The sequence below is a fragment of the Rhizoctonia solani genome, chromosome 2 (genome assembly GCF_016906535.1).
Source record: "Rhizoctonia solani chromosome 2, complete sequence".
Lineage (NCBI taxonomy): Eukaryota > Fungi > Basidiomycota > Agaricomycetes > Cantharellales > Ceratobasidiaceae > Rhizoctonia > Rhizoctonia solani.
In genome coordinates this window covers 728804-754217 of record NC_057371.1, presented here as the reverse complement: position 1 = coordinate 754217, position 25414 = coordinate 728804, and the positions used below count along the sequence as shown (strand labels likewise).

The following is a 25414-nucleotide window of genomic DNA, read 5'->3' as shown; positions in this document are numbered from 1 at the left end:
CTGCATATGTTTGCTGAAGAAGGCCACCATATGTCGCCTCTCCACGGTCAGTGTAAGTGGCCATTGGCCGGTGAATGTCAAGGTGAAGCTCTCCCCAAGATCCCCTTCTGCCGGCCAGCAAACAGGTGACGTAACGCACGTGATCATCGGTCGATCAAAACTTAACCTCTTTTTAGTATAATTGTTCTTCAACAGACCTTCTAGAGCACAGCATCATCAAGCTTGTCATGGGCATGCGTCTTACAGCATAGGCGGTCAAAATATATCTTTATACGATATTGCTATATATACTGGAATACATCAGTGTGCCACCACTGCGAGACCACAACCGGCATTTCGACAAGACACCCTTTTGTTTCAGTTGTCGTAATCGTTTGTCAGTTCTTCGGCAAAAAAAGAACCGACTTCAGAAGATTCTATCTAACTTTATTTTAGGTGGAGCAATACAGTCAACCGTCAGCTCGATGACCAATCTCACTGTCACACGGCCCGTGCCAACAATACATACACACAATCTTTTCGGAAATATTGTGGACTTGATTTTTTTCTCCACTGGTTGTTTGCAATTCGTGCAATTCGTGACCTAGTCCCAGGAATATAATGTACGTGAACCGCTATAGGCATATGGTGTGCCTGCTTATATGTTTTCAGAATGAAGAGTGGGCATATATTGGCCCCGTATTTCGAGATTTATTGTTTCTCCAGTGAACGAACAATGCACCCATGCACCTCATATGTTATAGTATATACAGGTCGGTACCATCGTCAAGCTCAGAGGGTGTCGGTACAAGACTTGATATCTAAGCGGGTACTCGTATGAGTGACACGACACCTACAGTACTCCGCTGGTTCATAACATTTCCGAAAGCGTCGTATAATTAATAAAATGAACAAGCGCCTCAGCCTCCTATAATCATGTGTATACCAAGAATGTCTGAGACAGCCAAGAGTCCCGGCTGACGCCCTCGTACGAGTGGTGCCATGGCTTTTGGATCTCTGAGCAACAAGGCAATGCGACTTTGGTTTATTACAATCGATAATTTCAATAAGCTATCCAACAACAATAACATCACTCACGTGTTTGCTGGATACATGCATCGGGAGTGTAGTGACTTTTCATCGGGCAAAAAATGTTTACCGTGCTGCTTGTTGATGCTTCAAAAAGACAACAGCCTTGACATATTACGTGGCTGAGCGTCATCCGTGTCACCGTGCACACGTACGTGTATGTATTCTGACATATATTGCGCATACAGTCAAAAGTTATCTCAAACCCATCTGTGATTGCTTTATCGAATATTGGATCTTGATTATGCTGGTCTCTTCCATGGGATTGAGTATTTGAATGGGGTCTCTGATGGCCGGAATGAGGCCGAGCCTGAAGATCCCCCAAATGAATCCTGCTCAGACCAATGCCTGTCAATGAGAGTATTTGAATTCAAGTAGAAAAAAGTAAAACGTATGACAACGAGCAACAATATGCTATGTATTGTTACATGGTGCTCCAACGATATTCCACAACAATCGAAAGCAATCAACATCTATGCTACATAGCAGTATAGAAACAGAGAGGTGTTTTGTTTCAATCGAGGAGCGGATCTTCGTATTGACCCACGTGGATTGATGACGGTGTCATAAATAAGCGCTGGACCCGCGGGTTGACGTCGTCCCTCAACTCTGCTACACTGTTCCTCGACCACCGCGTATGGGGTGGCACCCCCCACAACACAAACACAAGATAGCAAGATAGCAGAGTCTTGTAATATCAACATGAATTCGGAGAGTGGGTCGGACGTAGATGTGGATATGGAGGGTAGGTTTTCTTTTACATCGTTTGGGGACTTGCTCATTCAACCCGACTTGCTTGCAGATGTAACGATCACCCGTCCGCCCGCCCCGAAAGCTGATGAAAACGCTATGGAGGAGGACACCCCCATGTGAGTACATGATATGTATACTACGCCGGAGCTTTATCCTGACTATCTGTGCAGGGAGCTTTCGGTGTTGGCCGCTTCCACAAGAATGACAGAACTCTCCTATACTATTTCTGACATACAGACCCAGCTATTTGGTGAGCAGACGTTTTTTGCGCCTCGGTATGCGCGCTATGTTTATATATCATTACTCAAGAGATTCAGGAGCTACGACATGCCGAAGAATCAAACAACTCGGGAGAGAACCATCTCGCCATCGAGCGTGCCATGTCCGACCTAAAGGAAGCCGTGGCTCTGGTTGACGTGGAGTTCGGGGAAATCGATGCGAACCTCGCGCCGGTCTTCAACATGCAGCTGATCCAACCGCAGCCCAGATTAACGAGCACGAGCCTGTGTTGAGAAAGCATGCTGCATTATCAGCCGACTGGCAGGCAGTTCATCAAGAAGTTTCTCGTCTACACAACGAGCTGCAGGAAGATCAACTCTTGGTTAGATTCCGTACTGCCGTTGAACAGGTAAGGTTGATATATTCCAATGATAGATATCTGCTCACGTTTCACAAGGCTGCGGGCATGATGGACTCGTTGGATAAGGCCGTGGAAGCTTGCCAGGTAAGCTGCCCTGGACTGAATAGTGATCATTTCCTGATTGGGCTCTGTCAGGAATTCATTTGGCGAAGAAGTGAAGCTTTGCGGGCACAGCACAACGAAACAGCAGATAAGCCTGGAGAACTTTGGTCGCATTTTGCAGAGACTGTCGAACATTATGAGCGGGTCAAGAAGTGAGCAGAGGTCTTCAATTCTTGAGCTGTGTGCTAATTTTTGCTCCAGATATTATTATCAGTCTAGTACCCAGGCCATGGCATCGATCGACAAGACGATGGGCAGTCGGGACTTCAAGAATGGGGAGGTTTTCCGCAGACACACCGAACTTTCTGCTCGTTGGAAATCCATTCGTGAACGTATAGCACGAACAGATCGTGAGATCGAGCTGTTGAAGAAACCGCCAGAGCCGGAGCCCAGCGAGTCAGGATCTGTAAGATCTCGGACGACGACATCCTCGCGACCAGAGTCCCAGTCAACATCGATGTCAACATCAGAGTCGTTATCGGTCTCAACACTGAGCCAGTCGATATCTCCCCTAAGGAAACTGGCAGCACGGGTCACCTCTGGATTCAAGACTCCCAGCCGCAAGAAGGAGAAAGAAAAGGCCAAGACTGGACCGAGGCCTTCGTCCTTGATGCCTCCGCCACGGGTGATGTCACCAACCAACCCCAAGATCTTTTCCCCCCAGCTAATCGCCCATCCGCACAATCGATCTTCTCCACACCAAATCATCTTTCGTCGAGTGCCAGTCTTGCTCTTAGAGGAGCAAACTCTGCCCCCGCCAAGCCCCGTTGGAACTCGTCGACAAAGGTTCAAGACGACACCTATGCGATCGCTAAGCCTGGCTCGCCTCGTACCGCAGGACACATGCGGCATGCATCTGCCTCGGCGTCAGGGCGACAGTCAGCCATGTCTGGCCGGCAAACTCCGTCCCGCTATGCAGATTATGGCGTTTTCTCCACTCCGAGGGCCCCCAACCTTCCTTCAGGCTCCCGTCCACAAACACCTGGGAGTGGGCCCAGAAAACGACCCATGTCACCTAGTAATATCCCTGCCCCGATCGACGTCGATATCGGCCCACCTTCCATACACAAGACGTTTGCAACACCTGTTCACCCTTCTACACAAATAAACTTTCACCTCCAAAGAATATCGATAATCCGGAGCAGATGAATTTTCTAACTCCACCGAAAGCAAGGCGAGCCAGTCACTCCCGGATTCCCGCTCCAGTTTTCCATAATAGTCGCCCGACGTCACCTTCGGCCTCGAGCACATCCTACTTTCCAGATGGATCGACCAGCCCCATGTCAACCCAGTTTGCCTCTGCTGTGGGCTCTCCAATCGACTCTAAAGACCATTCGCCTTTCCAAACTACAGGTCAGAGCGCCGCACGCCCATCAACCCGGGTTCTGCGAGCTCCACCTTCAAGCTACCGAGGTTCTACCCCAATGCCCACCTCGGCACGCCCATCTTCACGTGGTAGTATGACTGGCGAAAGCGCTGGTCGTCGCACATCCCTGGACCGCATTGCTGCGGCCACAGCTCAAAGTGGGGACTTGACCTATGTTCCCAACCCCAAGGATGCACTCGATGTTGAAGTTGCACGCGTTGCCAATTCGCTTGTGCACCCTTATTTCATTGAGCGAGTGAGCGACTTTGTCAAGGGCGCTCAGGGGCCCGACGCTTCTGCACAGTACTCTTTCACTTTGCCTACTAGCCGCAAAGTCATGGTCTGCAAGCTTGTGATTGTAGAGAAGAGCGCTGGGAGAAGCTCCTTGGACGGAACAGGCGTAGCCGGACAACAGCGCCGAGTGATTTGCCGAGTTGGAGGTGGTTGGGAGAGTTTGAGTGCCTTTTTGGCTAGGAGTGTCTGAAGGGTTTTTTTAGTCTTCTAGTATTTATGCATTTTGTTTGTTTTGTTTTCTGTATATACGCTTGTTTGCTACAGGCTAGTTTACTGCTTTGTGGGAATGGATCTCTTGTAATTGCTTTCGCTTTAATCATCGTAGGGCCAGATCATCTCACAAGTACACCATATCTATTGCATATACCCCACATCCGCACCTCGATGTTCATCTGAAGGCGGTGAGATCACACTACGTGAGGCGTTCTAACCACCTTCGGCGCTTGCTGTGCCTGTGCATAGCCCCACAGGTGACATGCCACAAAGGATAAGTTGGTGAAAATCAGAACGACCACCTGGTTTCTTGATTGTTTAAATTACAAACATCCTTACGAGCATTATTTACCATTTATTGAAGCTACTGTCTTTGGATTACCTCCGACTATGTCACGAACAAGTGTCGATAGCTCTATTAGTCCTTCTTCACCCAAATCACCAGGGTATGTAGTCTCTGGTCAAGTTCCCAAATTGATTGAATTATTCAAACCGGTAAATTTGAAGTTTTCTCAAATCGTAAGCCTTTGCCCCATGCGATGATGAATTCACCAAAGAACTTGTTCTGTAATGGTATAGGACTAGTGGGGCAGGAGACACAGGTATACATTGACCTCTCTTTCCACTTCATATTGTGGTCGAACCTTTGGCCCTAATAGGTTCGCCAATAAATATACAACTACCATACGGATCGCCCTCTGCTGGAAGCGAGACGTTCACTCGAGGTATATCTGCCTAGCCCATATGTTTCGTGCGCCACCTCTTACTACTCACACCCAGTCTCTAACTGTACTGGGAAGAAGAAGGCTGTATGTGTGAGTGGTCAAGAACGTTCAACATTTATGACGCATTATGAAGTAGGCCACCTTGGCTCTAGATCGGAATTAATTATCAAGGTCAACGTGATGAACTTCGGGGTTGTATACACGACGCAGGCCATATTGCCGAACTCCTTATTCGTTCGTAAACCTATTTTTATTGCCCTCTCTGTCTTACCAATTAATTTAAACCGTGATGCAGAGCAGTTCGGTTTTCGGAAGGAGAACATAGTCAAGCTCACAGATGATACCACGGAAACCCATAGCTTGCCGACGAAGGAAAACATTGTAAAGTATTTCTCGCACCATTTGCGACCGTACTGATCTGTTTCTAGATCTCTGCTATGCGTTGGTTGGTAGAAGATGCGAAACCAGATGACTCTTTATTCTTCCATTTCTCCGGCCACGGAGGCCAGACGGAAGATCTCAGTGGCGAAGAGATTGACAGCTACGACGAAGGTAACCCTTGATGTACCTCACAAGCGACTTCCCTTTGACAATCTTAGTGATATACCCGGTTGATTTCGAACAAAATGGTTATATCGTTGATGATGTATGAACTAGGTATTTGTCTGGGGTTTGGACGATCCTCCCTCACCCCTTGATTTACATCAGGTAATACATGATTTAATTGTACGGCCCTTGCCCGCGGGTTGCCGGCTCACCGCATTGTTCGATGTGAGTGCTCATGCCTATATGTGTGTTATCGTTAAGTCTTACTCAAAATCGTAGTGCAGTCATTCCGGAACCAGCCTGGGTAGGTCTTAACATTACAACTATATTCTCCTTAACCAAAGGTATTTTCAGACCTTCCTTATGTCTATACAAGTCGCGGAAAGGTGAAAGAGCCGAGTCGTTGGGTAGATATTGGGCAAGGCTTGAGAAGTGGGTGAAACAAGCCGTACTTTCATTGCATTGCTTATGCATATACTCGTCTCAAGACGCAGGGCGGTCTACTATCCGTGGAGATATGAAAGGCATGATCAAAGGCTTTGGCAATATGTTCAATTCCGAAACAAGCTTCCAGAAGAGAGCAGTGCGCTACGCCAAGAAGACTCGAGCTAGTCCAGCTGATGTTGTTGCTTGGGCTGCATGCAAAGATTTTGAGAAATCGGATGACGTTGTGGAGCACGCTGAGGTTGTTGGCGCTATGTGTAAGCCTGATCTATTACCATCCTTCGGCCTAGAAATCTAATTATTTTGGTTCAAGGCTATGCGTTTATCGAAGCACTGAGGAAGCAACCCAAACAATCTTACCAGGAGCTGTTGAACAATATTCGTGACCTTCTATACGAAAAACATGATCAAAAGCCTCAGCTCACAAGCTCACACCCCATTGTACGTCTGAATACCATTGCATAGATGTTTTACTTATAGTACCTAGGATGCCTCCGACTTATATATTATTTGAGGACGGTAATCGTTGCGTGTCATCTTGGATGATTGCTCATGAGATGTGTAGCCTACCGAACGGATTCTGTAATCTGTATTAATATAGTACTATCTTATTGAGAATTTAAAGATTTTTATTTACAAAATATCATTAATAAAACTAAGAGCTCATGTGCTTATTAGAGAGTGCCCAGGATTCGAGGTTACATAGTCTCATTGGCCCCTAAATCAATTAGAACATCACACACCACACCGCGTGTAAGGGTTGGCTCACGCCTCGTGGCCGTAAACAGGCGCCGCCATAAGGCAGGGTTTGGGTTATTGGTTCAGGCAATCACCTCCCTTCACCTTCGTAGGCTTACACTACTAACCTAGACCCCCCCCTTCACCCCTGCAGACACTTGGAACAGCGCGATGTCAGGGAATAATGCGTCTCAGACTCATCCAAACACTGATGAACATACGTATGTATGCGTTTGAATTGATATGATCGACACTACTGACATCGAGTGCTCTTCAGTTCTCCAGCCTCGTAATTATTTCAAGTTATCGCTGTCGTACATTATTGAATAGCTCGAACTACCACAGTCATCGGCCGCCACCAAGCCACCCAGTCTCAAGTCAATTTAGGTAAGAGTACCTGACTCATGATTATTAGGTCGTTGGTCACGTATGTACATGTGCTATAGTGATCAATGGATAAAAGATCCTGATACCCCCCCCACAACACCACCCCTGGTCCCGGGGAACACGTATTCGCCGCCTCTTAGCCCCAGGTCGATACTTTTGGGGTCGCCAACGAATAATTCTAACAACACCAGGTATCCTGGGCAACCGCACGGTCGCCGGGCGGAATACGTCACTGAGCCCGAGGATTACGGACTTGGCGGTGGGCACATAACATTGGACATCTCGTCCAGGTAAGGTCTCGGGCTAACATAAGTGGACTTTTCAGCAAGTTAATATGAATACACACAGATCGTCTTGCGAGCAACATGGCCTAGCACAGGATGGCGCTACTTTTACTCATGAGAAATTAGCCACAAACAGCACATGTGAGTAGGCTTATTCTGGGTCGTTCTAACAGAGTGTATACTTACAGACGCATCTGATCGGCAAGCCTGTGGTGATCAAGGCCAACACACTTTTTCCTATGATCAGCCTATTCGTGAGCTATTTTCTCGACAGCCGGTGCACACACTTAAGCTTAGATAACTCGTTTTAAGATACATACCACCCCGGAAAGAAAAGGGCACTATGTGTGAGTAAAGCATTCTACACCGTTGGAAGTGGCCAGCAGCTCATCGTAATCCAGGTTGGCATCAATTATGTTGGACAATCCGTAGAACTCCAAGGTTGCGTCAACGATGCTTACAACGTTTCCGAATTTTGAGCGGTACCTCGTTTACTCTTCCCCTTGCTTTATCCGCCTTACCATGACGTTCAGTCCAATTCGGATACGAGGAGGAAAACATCCGACAGCTCACTGATAGTGCGACGGATCCCGTTTTCTACCGACTAGGGAGAACATCGTGATTGTTTCCTCATATATGCCTAATATAATTTCTAAGCTATCAAACAGATTGCAGGAATGCACTGGTTAGTTAAAGATGCGCAACCTACCGATGCGCTATTTTTTCATTTTTCTGGACATGGGGGACAAACCAAGGATCTTGATGGAGATGAGGCTGACGGCTTCGACGAAGGCATGTCGATCAATACTCAGGCGATGGCTCGTGCTCTAAGCTATCTTTAGTTATTTATCCTCTGGACTACGAACAAGCAGGCCATATTGTTGACGACGTACGTTATCTATATTTTATACCATTTTGGAACATCGGTGAACCAATGCTCCAAGGAAATGCACGAGATCATGGTGCAGCCACTGCGTGCTGGGTGTCGCCTGACCGCTATATTTGATGTTAGCCCCGCTTTACAGTTACATGATATCGGTCTTACGATTTTTGTTATACATAGTGCAGCCATTCGGGCTCAGCTCTTGGTACGCACCAGTGTATATTTGTCAGATACTTCTGATGCTCATACTTCTATTTATGATTTTAGACCTGCCATATACCTACTCCACTGATGGTAAAGTAAAGGAGCATAGCCAACTAGTGGAGACTGGACGTGGTTTACTAAGTTAGTGCGCTTTGGGTGCTTAGGATCGCTGTTATTAACTGATGCGTCCATCCAGGTGTTGGGAAATCCTGGGCGCGCGGCGATATGAGTGGTGCAATCAAAGGACTGAATGATGTGATACGACCACCTACAAGCAGACAGGCCCGCAAACAAGCGATATTACGCTCTAGACAGACGCGTTGTAGTGAGGCTGATGTCATCTCCTGGTCTGCATGCAAAGACTCGGAAAAATCAGACGACGCATTCGAAGGGCACGAAGCAGTTGGCGCAATGAGTGAGATTTTGAATAGTGATAATTTAGAATAGTTCCAGGCTGACCACGCTACGACAGGTCACGCATTTATACAATCTCTGAAACAGAAACCCAGGCAATCCTATCGCGAGCTACTCAACAATGTGAGGGTGATCCTTCGTTCGAAATATCAACAGAAGCCTCAACTTTCCAGTTCTCATATAATTGTACGTTTCTCCCCAAAGATTTAACGGGAAACAACTAATATATAGCCCGTCAGGATACAAATAATTGGTTCATTGTATAAGAGCTACTGGTGGGGTTTTTATGAGTCGAGCTCGCTCGAGGTTGGAATATGAAAGCGTATTTATATCTGCAAATTCTCCTCAGAAATTTTGTGTACACTTGATTTCTAGAGCATTGATGCATGTCACCGTGTGTTTTATCAGTACATAATAATAACAGTGGTGTAAGCTGGTAAAGTCATGCTCTTTTCTATATACAAATATAATGGTGTCAGACAATGTGCATATAAACAAAATCAAGCACCTGATATACAGTGGGCCACAAAACAAATGGAACACGTGACCGTATTTTGTGAGTATGAGCGTGACGCAAGAACGGTAGGGAATAACGCATAGGTACATTAGTAAGGAATATAGAGATATAATTAAAGAGTATTTTTACAAACTCCGGTGGAAATGGGACAAGTTTACGCAAAGATACAGCTTTGGTTTGGTGCCGGGTGTTCCATTTGATTTGCAAATGCAACCCATCCAGCCCGGCCCCTGCGGCTTTTGTGAATCTTGACCCGTTTCTTGGCCGAATTTGACCAAACAAAAGGTACAAGAGTATTTCTATAACCAAGAAGAATATTTACATAAGTTCTCAGCGCATATAAGCAACGTTCTGGGGTGTTGTATATGCTCAATAAGTACTGGCTCTTCCTCCCCTTTATCCCTAGATTGCTCTGGACCCAGGGACTATTAGGAGCCAAGAATGAGCTATTGGATGGCTGTTACCCTATAAGTCATTAATGTGTCTTTCTCTAGTGGTTGGATAAGGAATAGGTGGATATATTGCCAAGATACATGTATACTAAGCTACCATACTAAACTTGAGAGGTCTGCTATTGCACTAAAAAAGCAAAGGGTAATGAGTAAACATGTATCTTGGCAATATATCCACCTATTCCTTATCCAGCCAATAGAGAAAGACACATTAATGACTTATAGGGTAACAGCCATCCAATAGCTCATTCTTGGCTCCTAATAGTCCCTGGGTCCAGAGCAATCTAGGGATAAAGGGGAGGAAGAGCCAGTACTTATTGAGCATATACAACACCCCAGAACGTTGCTATGCTGAGCTCGTCTGACATCGTGGCCAACAAAACCAAGAGCAGCTTTGCAATTCGAACATATGCTTATTTAATCACGATGGTCTCTCAGGGTCCCATCAGGAATCTAAGCCATCCACCATGGTCACCGAATTGAAACCAACGAAACTAGGGAAACGAGAATAGCAAGTAGGATCTCGATCGAAGGCACATAATCTGTAGAGCTGATTGCTGTTAACTAATCTTCAGCTGGGATGACGTTTATAATAACGAGGTTGAGAATTTTGAAACCAATGGGGACGAAGGTGAAGTCTGGTGAGCGCATTACAATATAATTTCCACCGCTTGTCTAAGTTGCCTGATATTTTACCCATAGGTTCGGAGAAGAAACGGTTGAAAAGATGGTGAGCCAGAGTTTACACTTGTTTCATCTCAAGAACATTAATGTATATCTGCTTCCACAAGCTTGAATGGACACTCGATAACTATCCTCCGAACACTGAACCCTATGTTCTCGACATCGGTACGGGCAATGGAATCATGACGGTAACCCTGGCCGAAAATGGGTATGATCCAGGCCATTTGGTTGGGCTCGATTACAGGTAGAGTCAAGATCGGACGTACATTGAAGTAACGTTAACCTAAAACCATGAGCGAACCCTCGGTCAAACTGGCGAGGGCTGTAGCCAACGCTCGCGGACACTCGAGTATTCGATACGTGGTATCTGATTTCATCAACGAAACCGCGCCCGCGCCAACAGAGGGAGTTTCTCCTGGAAACTGGGATCTTTTGCAAGTTCTTCCTCCCCCGAAAAGCGCGCGATGGATATTAATCATTTTAGCAGGCTTGATAAGGGTACCTACGATGCAATTGCATTATCCGGGAGGTCTGAAGACGGGAAGACTATTGTCTCGAGGTATCCTCCCAAGGTTGCTGAGGCTCTCAAACCTGGTGGCATGTTCCTGATTACATGTAAGATAATGTAAGAGCGATGCGATGGCGACTAAGACTTTATTTTTAGCCTGCAATTTTACTGAAGAGGAGCTCAAAGAAGCTTTCGGTGCTCCCGAACTCGGATTAACCTACCAGTGCGTCCTTCGTTCGATTACTATGCGTAGCACTTACCAGCGATCTCAAGCTCGCGCATACAACATCCAACCTTTACATTCGGGGGAAATCAGGTAGTGTGTGCGCCTCGGTCGCATTCAAGAAAAACTAGGAGATTAAATAAACTACTACAAATCATCATCATCTGAAAGTGAATCCTCTTGTAACGCATCCTGTACAACGCTCAGACCCCAAATCACTAGTTCGTGCGCCCGTTTGGTTTTTGTCTTGAGATCTTGTTCATCGGATAACATAGATTTTATAAAGTATCCGATGCCTTTACACAAAGCGGGTAGTCTCTTGGCTTTGGCAATAATTTCTTGGATTGCTTCTCGATTCCGAGCTTGCGGGATGGAAGATTCGGGAGACCGAACATCGACCAGGGGAGAGTTTGACTGAGAGCTAATAACCATTTGTGCAAACAATGACCTGAAGAACTGCTTCGTGCGTGGTCGGAGCACGAGGAACTCGACCGGCTAATATATAAAAGCACAGATCAGAACTGACGCCTCGGCCACCCAAACCGCAACTGACCTTGAAGATGGTTAAAGCTACCGATCCGCGTGCTAACCACCATGCATACGCCTTGGCATGATTGGATATCATAGAGTTCGATACTTCGTCGCCACTGGCCACCTCGTCACGCGAAATGGCTTCACCGCCGACTTGCGTCTCTCCGAGCGAACGCAAAAAATCCCAAAGACAGTACTGAAGTGTGATTCTGTGTGAATGAGATTTTTGACATAGGTGGTGGGTGACAAGAGTATAGAATGGGTTATATGCTCGTTCCTATTCCAGTAGCTGTGTGAGTAGGCGACATATAAGTGCATAGGCAGAATAACGCACGTTACCACAGCAGTGTAGCACTACACGTATAATTTCTCTTTGTTGTGTTTCTTGGAGATCGAGCTGAGTTAACCGTTCGCATGCATCCACATAATCCTAGCCTCGAATTATCAGACTTCATATTTGCTCAACTATTTGATAACACTCACATCACTGCTCACGAGCACAACAAAAATATTCCTCCGAACTTCAGTGTTCATCCCGTGCTGACGAGCCAGTTGCATTAGCTGTTCAGTAGCCTGGGCAGTACTCGTGCCCTTATCCTCGGTTTTACTAGATTGGGCTGTCTTGGTGGCTTTCTTTTCTACCAATGGATCACCGCCCCACGCCGAGCCAACCAGCCACCATTTACCGCGCTTGGAAGACGTGTGAAGATCTTCTAGCGAAACCCGAAGTGGCTCGTGCGACATGACTGTTGTCCCATCAGTTCTTCTTTGCCTACAAGACCTTGAGATGAAATCCCAGCTTACCGTGTCGCTTTTTGTTTATCCCACCAAGGTACTTTTTCATTCTCTCTATCGCCTCCGCACCTACATTCTGCCCGGTCCCTGTCGCACGTTTCACCTTGTTATTTTTGAGATTGACAAGCGTTTCGACCATGAATCGGAACCTCGAACTAGAAGAGAATTCTGTATGTGCGAGTTGATTCAGGTAGCGCTGAACTTACCTGAGCTCGTTGTCCCTCTTCCCTTTCATCTTGTCTTGAACCAATTGTATAATGTCCTTGAGCGCGAGAGGATCATCCTGTCTCATCTGCTGGCCGGAATCTAGCCTGCATAGTCAATATACCGACCCCCTACCCCCGATACACAAAGGCACCCACTCTTAACGACCTTGAGCAACAACTCGACATCGAATTCCGAAAATTCCGAGTCGAGCAATGCGCGAATAAGGTCGTATATCAAAACGCAAGAGATTACTTGGAAGTTGTACAATTCGGAGAGTAGGACCAGGAGGTTGGATGATTCTTTGCTCCCGATAGCTGGTTCTTCCGGGTTCTGGGATGAGCTGGAGCGAAGGCTGTTCCAGTGGGTTTCGTATGATGATACAGTATTTTCGATAAAAAAGGCGGCTGAAGGTTTAGTTTCGTTATGAATACGGCCCGTTCGTATTTTTAAATCAGGTACATACCGAATTCAATACCAATAATCTTATGGATAGCAGCTACAAATGCCGCGTGAAGGATAACGAATGTGTCCAACAAATTAGCAGAAGACGAGACAGAATCAAGAATGATACTCGTCAATGCCTGAGTCACATCTGGATACCAGTTTTAGCATCAAATTGTACGGCGTGATCTTCCGAGAACGCACCATTTCGGGTTGGCCCGGTACAGAGCTTCAACTTCTCCTACTATTGATTCGATATTTTGTTCACTCAGTCTGAGAGGTATTAATCAGCATAATACAATATGCCATTGACAGTTTACGGACCTGTTCAGCAACCCTTGAGCTGACGAGCCAACTTGACCTGCTCTGGAGTTTGCGCGCTGTTCAGATCGGCTTTTTGGCGGAGATGAGGGGGGACATATGCGCCTGTATTGATTGTTAGCGCCATTAAAACCATATAGAAGGAGGTTGCTACCTTTTGACTGAGTCGCAGTAGGCGAAGTAGCCTGTTCCTTCTCTACTTGGGGGTCCAACAGAGTTGGCACCTCCTCGTCTGACTCGCCTTGATTCTCATCACTTTCAGAATCGCTCTCGTCCAACTGAGAGTCTTGGTCTCCTGCCTCCTGGTAGCGCCATTCATTTAAACTTGACCATAGTGACACACGTTAAAACTCGTACCTCGTCCAGTCCTTCATCCCCTTCGTCCCCTTCGCTCCCATCACTCTGATCACCGTCATCTCCTTTTTCCTCCAACTCGGCATCCAGGTCGTCATCATCACCCCCCAAACCGCTCATATCCATATCCATCTCAATCCTATCCAAATCACCCAAGATGTCTAACCCCGCCAATTAGCTTCTTTGTTCCCGCAAACACACTACGCCTTGCCAAAGACCACTCCAAAAAAAAAAACTCACCATCCAGGCCATCCGCACTAAACGCCCCTCCATAACCCTTTTGCTTTCCCTTTTTCTTGGAGACTCCAAGCTTAGCTTCGAGCCATGCGATTTCATCATCTTCAATGTCCTTTGTTCGTTTCTTGGATGTCGAGGTGGATGGCGAGGAGGCGGGAGAGAGGCGTGGACTTGGTGGATTTGGTAGGCTTGGTGGATTTAGCGGACTTGACAACTTTCGTAGCGATATGTCCCGACTCCAAACCAGCCCGAGCAGGCTTCAACTCCAAGTCCGCAGGAATGGATTTGGAAATCTGGGGAACAGAGGCAAGTTTTGGTTTAGAGACCGGAGCAGGGGTAAGAGGCCCAGCCGCTGCTTCGATCCTTGGTTTCTTTGCAGGTCTCGTGTCCACCGATTCACCAGCTCTCTTCTCATGGAAATTGTCTCTTTCTTTTACTCTCGAAAAGTAGTCGTTCTTCCCCTTTTTACGGCCTCTCTCTTTTCTTTCCTCGCTGACCTCCTGTCCTGTCCTTTCCCCTTGCCTCCAGCACGCCTCACATGTCTCGATGCGAGCTCGCTATCTAGTACTATAATTAGCCGAGAACATCAGAAATACAAAGTATACGTTACCCTTGGAATTAATCTCCTCCAAGAGCGACTGTGGCAGTTTGGTTCGTTTGTCTTTATACCCCATCGTCGATCGATCCAAGTCCAAACCAGAAATTCTAAATCAAATTCCTCACAAGATTAGCTGACAAATCCGATCAACCCAGCCACCATGAGGAACAAAAAAAGCAGATAAATTACAATCCAAAAAACTATTTACATTTCATTGTCACTATCATCAACATCTTCATGATCAGAGAGAATAACATCAAGATCTTCGTTTTCCTCATCTTCATCTTCTTGATCATCTCCTTCCTCTTCTTCTTCACCATCTTGCTCCTCATCCTCACTTTCCTCAAACATCAACGACACAAACTCGTCTCCCAACTTTTGTTGACCTTCCTTTTGCTGCCCTGCACCAGGCATGCTCTCCTCGGCTAGAGCAACTCCGGCAGCAGTAGCCTGGGCAGCAGCACTCGCACTCGCAGCAGCAGCCTCCATCTTCCCCCGACTCGCACGTATCACATGGGGCAATTTGCACCCCTTGGTCGCACACACACCCCTCTCCGCAAAATCAGGACACTCACGCACATGGTTCCGCTCACACTCCACTCCGCGCGCACAGTACCCAAGCACCGCAAAGTCCCGGCACACCCCTTCTTTGCGCTTGTCCCCCAGAAACACATGCGGGTAGGGACACGACGAGCCCAGTCGACATCGCCCCGCGTTTTGGAAATGGACGCAGAGGGGCATGCGTTCGGGCGTGGGGTCGTGGCTGAGTGGACAGGTCAGTGCTGTGTTGGGGCAGTCGCCGGATACGAAGCGTGGACAGATGGCGGTCTTTTGAGGATCGTGTTGGTACGGGCATGTGTTCCCGTTTTGGCATATGCCTAAGTTCATACGAGTCAGAAGCGCGTGGATGATGAACGATAATGGAAGGGAGAAAAGGGAAAAAAGGGGGATTGCCCACCGGTACGTGTCCAGAATTTGCACGGCTTTTCGACTACTTTTCGACGTTTGACAGTTTTATTTCTGCTTTCTTGTTACGAGATGTATCTAGCCTAGGAATAGGATAAACGCACCGATGAGCTTGGACATTGTTCAGGACCTTGGAAAGTTTGGCTAGCCGTGCACGTTTGGCGGCCAAGACGGCTGGTGGAGGCGGTCGTGGTTTCTTGTTAACTCGATTGGCAGCGATAAGTGTGTGCTTTCCGGCATGAACATATTGAGGCGTTGTTGTTGATCCGGATGCCGGAGCCAGAGTCGATGCTGATGCTTGAGGAGTTGGGGTTGGAGCTGGAGCTGGAGCCGAAGTCGTCCTTGAAATTGTCGGTGCTACAGTGCCTTCAGGGGGGAAACCCACCATTAAAGAAACAAAAGCAACTTACCGCCTTTGCGAACTAGAGATTTTCCGCCGCGGCCGCTCTGGAAGACCTGTCCGTTGAGTACGACTTCCTGTGCGTTAGTGTAAGGCTTGGTGCTGCGCTGCGAGTGGGGGACGTAAGGCCGTCCACCACGGTAGCCGCCCCGGGGTTGAGCTTGCGATTTATGTCGATTGATAGCACCTGTAACACTATTAGATACGATATAGACAAATATATATATCTCACCTGAGAGTCTTGAAATCTCCTCAAGAATCTGAGCTTCAGTCTGTGCCATGATTATGATGGTCGGGAACAACGCGGTGGATATGAATTAGTCATCGGTAGGGGCTTCGGAGCGATTAGATAATCACAGGGATACTACCCCGAAAAGGCGGCCGAGGCTATTGAATCTCACGAGTCCTTTTCCTGACTTTGGTGTTGTGCAAGCGAGTCCGAATCCCATCGGGCGCAGGACTATATAAAGGGGAGCCACTATCTGCTGGATAGCAACGATGACCATGAACGTGACTTCTGCATTCTACGATTCGCTCGTTCCCTCTCCACTGACCTATCCATGGTACCACTCGTCCAAACCCGACCTGCTCGACTGGGCATCTGACAAGCATCTCTCGCTAGCAGCCCCCATCATAGCCTATTGGGTCTACTCCATGTTCTTCCATGCACTGGACACAATCGAAATCCCATTTTTCGAGAAATACCGCATCCACGAGAGCGAAGAGGTCAAGAGCCGCAATTTGGTCTCTCGCATAGATGTCATCAAGGCCGTGGTTTTGCAGCATGTTATCCAGACTATCTTGGGTCTGGTTCATCTCGACGGATCTGGCTCCGAGTCTTCGTATAACCACACAGCTGGCATGCGATACTGGGCTCCCTGGGTCGTTCATGTCGTCCGATTGGCATGTGGACCGATGACAGCGGAAAATATTCTCGAATCGTACGGACACCAACTCGTCCATTTTACGTACTGGTGGTTTATCCCCGGTGTCCAATTCATGTTTGCATTGTGAGCTATCGTTTTTTTTTCTCCGCCACGATTCGTCCCGAGTTAATTAACCTTGTAGGTTCGTGATGGACACATGGCAGTACTTCCTCCACCGTCTTTTCCACGTGAACAAGTATTTGTACAAAAAGTTTCACTCGGTTCATCATAGGCTCTACGCTCCTTATGCCTATGGCGCGCTATACAACCACTGGTTTGAGGGTCTCGTGCTCGACACCCTCGGTGCTGCCGTTTCCCACTATCTCGCGGGGATGGGCATCCGACAGGGCATCTTCCTCTTTGCGTTTTCTACCCTCAAGACTGTCGACGATCACTGCGGCTACGCACTACCGTTCGATCCTTTCCAATTATTCTTTGGCAACAACGCACCGTACCATGACGTCCCCATCAGGTTCGTTTACTTCATCCTTCTATATATATGTGTGTGCTTGACGCTGACCGCGATTACATCATAGTCTTATGGCCTCAAGAAAAACTTTAGCCAGCCCTTTTTCGTGCATTGGGACACCATCCTCGGGACCAAAATGGAGCCTCGCAAACTCACAGACAAGTCTGATGCACGTCTCAAGAAAAAGGAAAAGGAGCTATAATCGTCGGGTCTCGGCGTATCAATGTTTTAATAGTTGTGGTAATACCGTAGTCTATGCGTTGTATCGTGTTCTTTTCGTGCTGTTGTTTTGATTCTGGTGGGACATGTACAATTCATATAATTGACTGTGATTATTAAATGATTTTTTGGTGACATATATTATATACATAATCCGTCCGAGAGCTGTTAAACTTGTTCAATGTGTCCGAGGGTATGTTATCACATACGGAAACGCATGTACGCCATTAGTAGAGCTGCGCAACCCGTAGCTTCACCCAATAATCAACCTCAAGAGAACAAAACGAGAAACAAGCGGACTCACCGACTGTAACAAGGTACTGTAGTGTACTTTGCTATAGATTTAGAAGACTACCGTGTCAGTCACCGGCCAGAGACGGAACACTAACGAAATGGAGGGAAGAACCGATGGGTGGGAATTGATCGAACGACCAGACGATCACGGCAACAACAATCCGGAGAACTAACCTTGCTCTGCTCAATCGCCGTCCTCAATCCCGAAATCTCACTCTCAATCCTCGTATCTACCTCTCGGATCTTCAGCTCTTGAACACTACTCTCGTCTCTTATCCTTCCTACCCTCACAATTAATTTCATGCCCATTTACCCTGAATATAAGAACAGACTCACCCTTTTCTAAATTAAGATCTAATCTAACCCCAGCCTGGGTACGCGAAATCTCCTCTCGAAGACGGGCTTTGAGGCGTTCGACGTCCGTGACAAGACGGTCGTTGTCCGCCTTCATTAACGCTACATCGTTCTTCTCCAAAAGCTGGATTTCAGACTTGAGTTGCGCAAAGTCGACTTTTTGGGTGTACGAGTACTAAACATTGGGCAGAAACCACCCCATACACAGGAACACAGGGAGGAGGGGGAGATTGGGAATGTCAGTATTAATTATCCGGACTTGATTGAATTGAATCAAAGGTGCATGGCGAAGAACGGGGAACGGACCTTTTCCTGGTCTGTCTTTGTGACCATATTCCGACTCATATTCCTCACGCTCTCGTCGATGATTTCCGCGACGGCCGTCATGATTCCCTCTGCCTGAGACCTTGAAAGCCCCTCGGACTCGAGTCGTTGAATAAATTGATGCGTGTCAAAGTGTGTTGTGACCGGGGCGGGGGGAGTGTATGGATCCATCGTGCTCGCTGGGTAGGAAAGACGGGTCGAGCTATACATGAATAAACGTTGTATTAATTAAACGAGTGCTTAGCTCGCTATTTAATCTTCTTTTCTTCTCTACTCACGTATCCCAAGTCGCGCCCTAATCATGGCGAAGCTGCGGTCTGGGGCGTTCAAAGGTCGCAATTGAGAAGGGAACTCCTCAAGTCAAGGTTTAGATAAGATTAGATCCCTAGTCCCCCCTCGTTCGATCATCACATGATTACATGATCCAAATTTTGATTTGAATTCGGGTTCCGCCTTGCAAACTTGTTATTAACCCACACCACAATGCAGAGCGATGATGTTATTTGGTCTGTTATAAACCACCAGGTGAGTTGATAAATAATTTGTGATTGAAATGATGCTAAACAAGTGGCAGTTTTGTTCTTATAAAGTCAAGTAGGTCGTATTCCTCCCTCTATCCACATGGAGTTAATATTATCACAGAACGCAGACCCAAAATTTCTGCCGGAACGAATATAATGTTACGGGATTTTGTAATAAGCAGTCATGTCCCCTGGCCAACTCGAGATATGCAACTGTGAGGGAGAAAGAAGGTTCTGTCCCTAATCACTCCGTCCCTTGTGATTTGTTTACTTATGGGAACGAGCAGGTGTGCTATATCTCTATGTTAAAACTATCGAGCGAGCCCATACCCCTGCAAAAATGTGGGAAAAGATTAGACTTTCGAATAATTATACAAAGGCTTTGGAACAGGTGGGTGTCGTTCTTTTTGTTTCGAATGATCGTGGTATTGACGGAGAGAGAGAAATAGATAGACCAAGAACTCATTTACTGGCCAAATTTTACAATTCATAAATGCAAACAACGTGTGACCAAGATCACCCAGTACCTGATCAAAATGAGAAAATTAAAGCTACATGCACAGTACGTCTGGTATTCCTCCTCTCCCCTCCCTTTTTCTTCATTGTATTGTCTACTAACCGCCGAAATGGTGTATAGACCCAAACTCATTGGAATCAAGAAAAAGCTTGAACGGAGGGAAGCCACGCGGGAAGCCAAAGCGCTTGCGGCCGCACATCTCGAAAGATCGATCGAGAAGGAGTTAATCGAGCGATTAAAGTCGAAAGCGTATGGAGATGCACCGTTGAACGTGAACGAGGAGGTATGGAGACAGGTTTTGGAAGGTGAAAAGGGCAAGAATAAGCTGGAGATGGAGGACGACGAGACGGATGAGGATGATGAAGAGGAGGAAGAGGAAGAGGAAGAGGGGCTGGGAGATCGGGAGTATGTGAGCGACGATAGTGTCGATGAGTTTGGGGATTTGAGCGACTTGGAGGATTTGGAAGAGGCAGAGGTAAGCCTTTCTGGGAGTTTCTGGATATTTTGTTGCTGATTTCTGGTGTAGGACGATGAGTCAGAGGAGGATGAGGAACAAGGGGACGAGGAAGAAGAGGATGGAGATGAATCAGACGACGAACCGAAATCATCCAAGAAACGACCTTCGGCCCTTGGAAAGCGTAAAGCTGGACCTTCATCACGACCAGATCCAAAGAGGAAGAAGGGACGAGGTACGCGTTTATTTGCATTGTCTCTCACGCATATCTTTGCCCTCCTGGTTATACCTTTTTCTTGCTCGAGTCTTATCGAGTCTATCCATGTTCGCTTCTGTTTTTATCCTTCATCGTATCTGACAAATGCTTTGCCTCATAGGTGGTGCCCGTGTGGAAGTCGAGTACGAAGACACTGTTCCACTCACAAAAGAGATGATTGCTTCATGGTAGTTCTTGAATCTGTGTTATGGACGCGCTTTTTTGTATCAAGTGGGATATATGCTTATTTTCGTTTCGATTGAGCGCCAGTAAGTGAGATACTGTGGCTGGGCTATCCATGGATGCCAAGCGAGTGCTAGAAGCCTTGTTAGGGTAGTGGCAGAGGGCGGGTGAGTGGCGCCACCGGAGGAGCGCTTATTATAACCCTCAGTTATTAACGGAATTTTGTTTGGGCTCTTTTGATCCAGATTTGGGATGTGTTTACTGACGCTCCAATTCCCAATAACCCCGAGTCAAGGCTGAGAGACGCATACGCAGATGCTTTTTGTGGCTGGCCAAGCTTGCCTCGTCCATCGCCAGAGCCGCATTGTGAGCCTCGTTCATAGTCGTCTGACCGCAACGATTAATTGATAGTCGCCCAAGAAGCTTGTGCCAAGCCGACCGGATGCCCCTTTCTGCTATTGACTCATTACGACCAGGCACGCGAGCATCGCCCGAGACCGTCACTCCAAGTATAAACTCCCCTTCCCCCCCACTCATGCCGTTATCACCTGTTCCCTCCAGTCATCCGTTACGGCACTTGACGCCATGCCAGGTGCTTCAAGTTACTCGGACAGCTTTATGTACTTTTTGAAAAGGTCCCGTGGGATCGTGAGTATTTGCTTTTGTTGATTTTATGCGCGTTTTGAGGGTTAATTGTGTTGGGTAGATTGTATACCAGATATGGCCCGAGTTGACATTTTTCACTGCAGTTGCCGTTAGTGAGTTGTAGTTCTTGGCGTAATTAAAGTACAAGCTCTCAATGATCTGGGCGTGAAGTGGTCTACACTGTTTCGGAGTTCACTTCCACGACTCTTGTAAGTTTTCTTCCTGTTTTGAATTTTGCGAGCTAGCTAATTCAAGCTCCCATCAAAAGGCATTCAATAACGCATTGTTGACGGTTCTTGGTGCGTCGTTTATCCACATGCATCTTGGGTCGTCTGTTGCTTACCGCGGGGTTTCCAGGTACTGTGCTCGGTCTTGTAATCAGCTTCCGCACAACATCGGCGTACGACCGATACTGGGAAGGTACTTGCCAATCACTCTATCTTTGGTTATATGCTCATCTTACGCGCTATTTAGGCCGCAAGCTATGGACGACAATTTCACTTGCGGTTAGTATACATCTCGACTCATCGACCTGACGAGTCTAGGCTCATATGTCTACTGCAGAGTCGTAATTTGGCCAATCTTATCTGGATTCATGTCCCGACCGACCGTTCGGCCAAATCTAAGACTCCTCTCCCCAAGGACGCGCACCTCAAAGTTATTATCGAAAAACGTTCGATGATCAACCTCGTTCAGGCGTTCTCGGCTTCTGTCAAGGCAAGGCACTCACTACACTGCCATTTGATCGGAGAAAGCTGAGAACTTTTCCTGTAGCATTATCTTCGTGGGGAGACTGGGGTGTACTACGAAGACGTGTATCCTTTGATTGCTTTCCTTCCACAGTATGCCAACAGCGAGCACCTCCCGCTCTGGTCAGACTATACAAACAGCCACGGACACCATGTTCCGCTCAAGACCGAAGGTGATCTTGAAGCCGGTAATGGCGTCGGCGCCAACGGGAAGAAGCTATACCAGAAAAAGAAACGCTCCGATGGGTTCAATCCCGAAGGCGCGCTTCCGACCGTTTCGCCAGACCATATTCAGCTCGCTCCTGCAAGACTAGCTCCCAAGCTCGGATTCTTCGATTTTGTTCCCGTGCTTTTGCCGCTAAAGGCCTTGTACAAGTTTTTCAAGCGCATAGCAAGTAAGCTTGATGATGAAGAGGATGCGTCAAGGAGTTCGTGGACTGGAAGGAGGACTGGACGCCCGGCGGTCGTAGAGTCTGTCGTACCACTTGAAATTGTGTAAGTTCGTGTCGTTTTGCTGTGTCTAAGCCTTTAATGAGTGCCCTTGCTTGACAGACTCTATCTATCCTCTTATTTCAACTTTCTTTTGACCGAGGGATTGCTCCAATCCGCTGCTGCCACTTCGTTTAACAACAACCTTCATTTCCTTCAAGATGCATCTGTTCAGCTTCGTCGTGTTGCCACTACCCCCAGTAAGCCGATTTGAGTAGCATACATACGTTTTAATTTGACTTGCTTTCGTTAGTTCCTTTCGCGTATCAGGCTCATCTGCGTATGGCCATCTGGCTCTACTTGTTCTTCCTTCCTGTCAGTACTATATGGATACGCAACTAGTATAGAAACACTAAATCCTGGTCATCATTTTAGTTCCAGGTCTATACCCAATTGGGGTGGATTGTCATCCCCGCAACCACGTTCGCTTCCTTTTTATACCTTGGCTTCCTCGAGATTGGAGCTGAGATGTAAGTGCTTTGATCCTTAAATAAACCGAGCTCTGATGAATTCCCTACTATCGTTTGCCTGAATAGTGAGAACCCATGTATGTCCACACTTTCACTCTGTCTTTTGCGCCTCGTGTCTGACTCAACCTTTTAGTCATGTACGACGAGAACGATCTCGACATTGACTCCTACTGCCTCTCCATCGCCCGCGAAATTGCCGAGATCACAGCTCACGATCCCGTCCCGCCTGCTGCATACATATTCTCGCCAGCCAACCAACCTTTTGCGCCCGCCGACAGACGGACGGCAAGCGATTTAACAACAGATATGGAACACGAGTACTATAACGAGGGAACGGGGATGCAGAATCTACACACAACGCTTGTGAAGGGGTGGAGGGCGGTCAATGAGATGACCAGGGATAACAAGAAACGTGTTGCTGCTTGAGGATGGTAGAGAGGGGGTTACTGTGATTCTGGTTTCAGTCTTGGTTCTTGACTGGAGTGCTTATCGGGTGTGTTGAACCGAATACCATAATTTATAACCTGGACTGCCTCCCCAGCATACAACTTGGATTGCCGACTACTGCGCAAGCCACAACTGTGGCGCGACCGAACGATTGATATTTTAGTAATTCAAGAACAAAAACAAGGATGTTGCGCTAACAAAAGATCACAATTGCAAGCGATGTTGACTGTGCAATTCGGCATTTTTATGGAAATCCAGTAGCAAACCTAAGTAACCTGGATCATACTAGCCATTTTTACTTTTACAGAAGGCTTGACCGAAATGAGTATCAGTTCGTAGCAAATTATGCAAACATCTCCGTTGATTATATGCGTATTGATTACATATGGCACTAAAGAGTAGAAAACGAAACTGGAAGTCAATTTGTTTCAGCCGGGACGCTCATCTCAAATGGAGCAAGGCGTCTTGTTAGAGGCGGCTGCACAGCGCGAGTTGAACTGACTAGCCGAGAGCGACGTTGAGTTGGAATAAGCCTGAGAAAATTTGAGTTAATCATCTACATGGAGGTTATTAAAGGACGAATCTAACCTTGATGTAATAGATGTTAGCAATGGCATCCTTGGTTGGTGGGCCCTTGGTCCAGCCGGAGCCACCGTCAGACTAAACGTTGGCAAGGATGGAAGAAGCGACAGCAGGGGAGTTTTTGGAAACAGTCTGTGTTAATTTCAATGTCAGAATTGGCCGAAAGATATTAAGCTATACGAAGTACGTACCGACTTCAAGGAGCCATCATAATAGTACTTGGTAGAGCCTGGGAGCCAGTCGAGACGGTGTTCATGGAAAGCCCTGATTTAGATCATTTCTGTCATTTTCCGTACCAGCGAAGGGTAAACTTTGCTGAAATCACGTAAAGTCGGCCCCGGGGATAACAACAGCCTTATATGCGCTCAGGTCTGTGTTACCGTTAATCAAACCAGGCTGGTTGGTTTGATGTACGCGCTGATAATAGTCTACGTCCGAACTCAAGAATTCTACACCGATGTTAGTAGCCATCCTAATGAGGATGCGGTTTCATATTAACTTACCGGTATCAGCTTCTGGGTGTCACTCTTATAGGTGAAGAATCCGAAGCATACGCCAGGTACCTAATATGATCCTGAATCAATATCATGCTCATTTAGACAAAGAATATGACTGACCTTGGGGACCGTAGCTCTCATCCTGAAAGTACCGTAAAGAATATCGCTGCGGGTGGTGCCGATTCCACCAGTCTGAACTCGACCACTGCCAGAATATGCGGAAGCTTTGATCCCTAGACCGTCGTTGTATGCGTATACGTTGTTGGCGGTGTATTGCATTCCGTACGGAACATTTTCATGATCTTCTTGCCACGTGAATTTATAGTAGTTCTGACTCAAGACAGACTCTGAACCGGCAGTGAAATCTGAGACGATAGATTCCCGCTGTAATTATATAGCCCATAAGTGTACGGTATACAGAAAAAAAATAAGTTACGAACCCATACTGCTCCAGTAGAGTCTTTGTATCCACAAGCGCAAGTATTGGCTTGGCGCTCGGTCAAAGTTGCCGCAGACGCTACAGCGATGGCAAAAGGCGCAAGTAATAAAGTGCGGACCATGGTTTCTTGAGTTGGAATAAGTCACTGAATATGGTGTGATGTTGTCAAAAAAGCAAGCGAGAGGTCGGTATATATACCTCTGGGCTTCACGTCAGAAGTTTTGTACCGATGCGACCCGGGCTAGATTGATGGTGCTGATACTCACCATATTTTTCTGAATCTA

The 25414-nt window shown here is 47.0% G+C and overlaps 7 protein-coding genes across 7 annotated transcripts; 4 read left to right on the top strand and 3 right to left on the bottom strand.

Moving 5' to 3' along the window:
• Positions 1-1770: 1770 nt before the first annotated feature.
• RhiXN_04840 (uncharacterized protein) lies at positions 1771-4413 on the top strand (the record flags this gene model as incomplete). Its single annotated transcript, XM_043324656.1, has 10 exons — positions 1771-1813; positions 1871-1937; positions 1992-2071; positions 2131-2237; positions 2309-2449; positions 2498-2545; positions 2597-2715; positions 2765-2959; positions 3004-3649; positions 3709-4413. 10 exons carry the CDS (start codon positions 1771-1773, stop codon positions 4411-4413), a joined length of 2151 nt encoding a protein of 716 aa, XP_043177075.1.
• A 413-nt stretch (positions 4414-4826) lies between these two features.
• On the top strand, positions 4827-11542 carry RhiXN_04839 (ICE-like protease (caspase) p20 domain protein; the record flags this gene model as incomplete). The annotated part of the gene is made up of 34 exons (XM_043324655.1): positions 4827-4882; positions 5016-5038; positions 5096-5161; positions 5217-5251; positions 5314-5395; positions 5457-5542; positions 5590-5713; positions 5761-5771; positions 5819-5932; positions 5987-6011; positions 6062-6139; positions 6196-6408; positions 6465-6592; positions 7022-7110; positions 7167-7178; positions 7235-7276; positions 7336-7566; positions 7625-7701; positions 7749-7814; positions 8094-8178; positions 8229-8245; positions 8403-8449; positions 8505-8567; positions 8624-8648; positions 8711-8788; positions 8844-9062; positions 9120-9247; positions 10529-10545; positions 10606-10671; positions 10733-10760; positions 10822-10958; positions 11011-11152; positions 11212-11329; positions 11379-11542. 34 exons carry the CDS (start codon positions 4827-4829, stop codon positions 11540-11542), a joined length of 2892 nt encoding a protein of 963 aa, XP_043177074.1.
• A 50-nt stretch (positions 11543-11592) lies between these two features.
• Positions 11593-16576, bottom strand: RhiXN_04838 (eukaryotic translation initiation factor 4G; the record flags this gene model as incomplete). Its single annotated transcript, XM_043324654.1, has 20 exons — positions 11593-11940; positions 11999-12253; positions 12311-12406; positions 12460-12722; positions 12781-12926; positions 12978-13077; positions 13134-13382; positions 13442-13570; positions 13768-13845; positions 13895-14042; positions 14098-14255; positions 14335-14501; positions 14539-14888; positions 14937-15036; positions 15138-15479; positions 15509-15692; positions 15737-15807; positions 16000-16252; positions 16306-16482; positions 16528-16576. The coding sequence occupies 20 exons, from the start codon at positions 16574-16576 to the stop codon at positions 11593-11595; spliced, it is 3663 nt and encodes a 1220-aa protein (XP_043177073.1).
• Positions 16577-16793: 217 nt separating this feature from the next.
• On the top strand, positions 16794-17892 carry RhiXN_04837 (Fatty acid hydroxylase superfamily; the record flags this gene model as incomplete). The annotated part of the gene is made up of 3 exons (XM_043324653.1): positions 16794-17305; positions 17364-17697; positions 17758-17892. 3 exons carry the CDS (start codon positions 16794-16796, stop codon positions 17890-17892), a joined length of 981 nt encoding a protein of 326 aa, XP_043177072.1.
• Positions 17893-18293: 401 nt separating this feature from the next.
• RhiXN_04836 (uncharacterized protein) lies at positions 18294-19052 on the bottom strand (the record flags this gene model as incomplete). Its single annotated transcript, XM_043324652.1, has 3 exons — positions 18294-18484; positions 18540-18732; positions 18864-19052. The coding sequence occupies 3 exons, from the start codon at positions 19050-19052 to the stop codon at positions 18294-18296; spliced, it is 573 nt and encodes a 190-aa protein (XP_043177071.1).
• Positions 19053-20028: 976 nt separating this feature from the next.
• Positions 20029-23591, top strand: RhiXN_04835 (bestrophin protein; the record flags this gene model as incomplete). The annotated part of the gene is made up of 16 exons (XM_043324651.1): positions 20029-20394; positions 20446-20608; positions 20751-20817; positions 21289-21460; positions 21519-21570; positions 21629-21666; positions 21726-21756; positions 21815-21877; positions 21932-21963; positions 22022-22168; positions 22232-22701; positions 22759-22895; positions 22949-23010; positions 23071-23165; positions 23232-23242; positions 23299-23591. The coding sequence occupies 16 exons, from the start codon at positions 20029-20031 to the stop codon at positions 23589-23591; spliced, it is 2199 nt and encodes a 732-aa protein (XP_043177070.1).
• A 681-nt stretch (positions 23592-24272) lies between these two features.
• On the bottom strand, positions 24273-25251 carry RhiXN_04834 (glycoside hydrolase family 16 protein; the record flags this gene model as incomplete). The annotated part of the gene is made up of 6 exons (XM_043324650.1): positions 24273-24326; positions 24386-24458; positions 24520-24643; positions 24694-24757; positions 24812-25075; positions 25132-25251. The coding sequence occupies 6 exons, from the start codon at positions 25249-25251 to the stop codon at positions 24273-24275; spliced, it is 699 nt and encodes a 232-aa protein (XP_043177069.1).
• Positions 25252-25414: the final 163 nt, after the last annotated feature.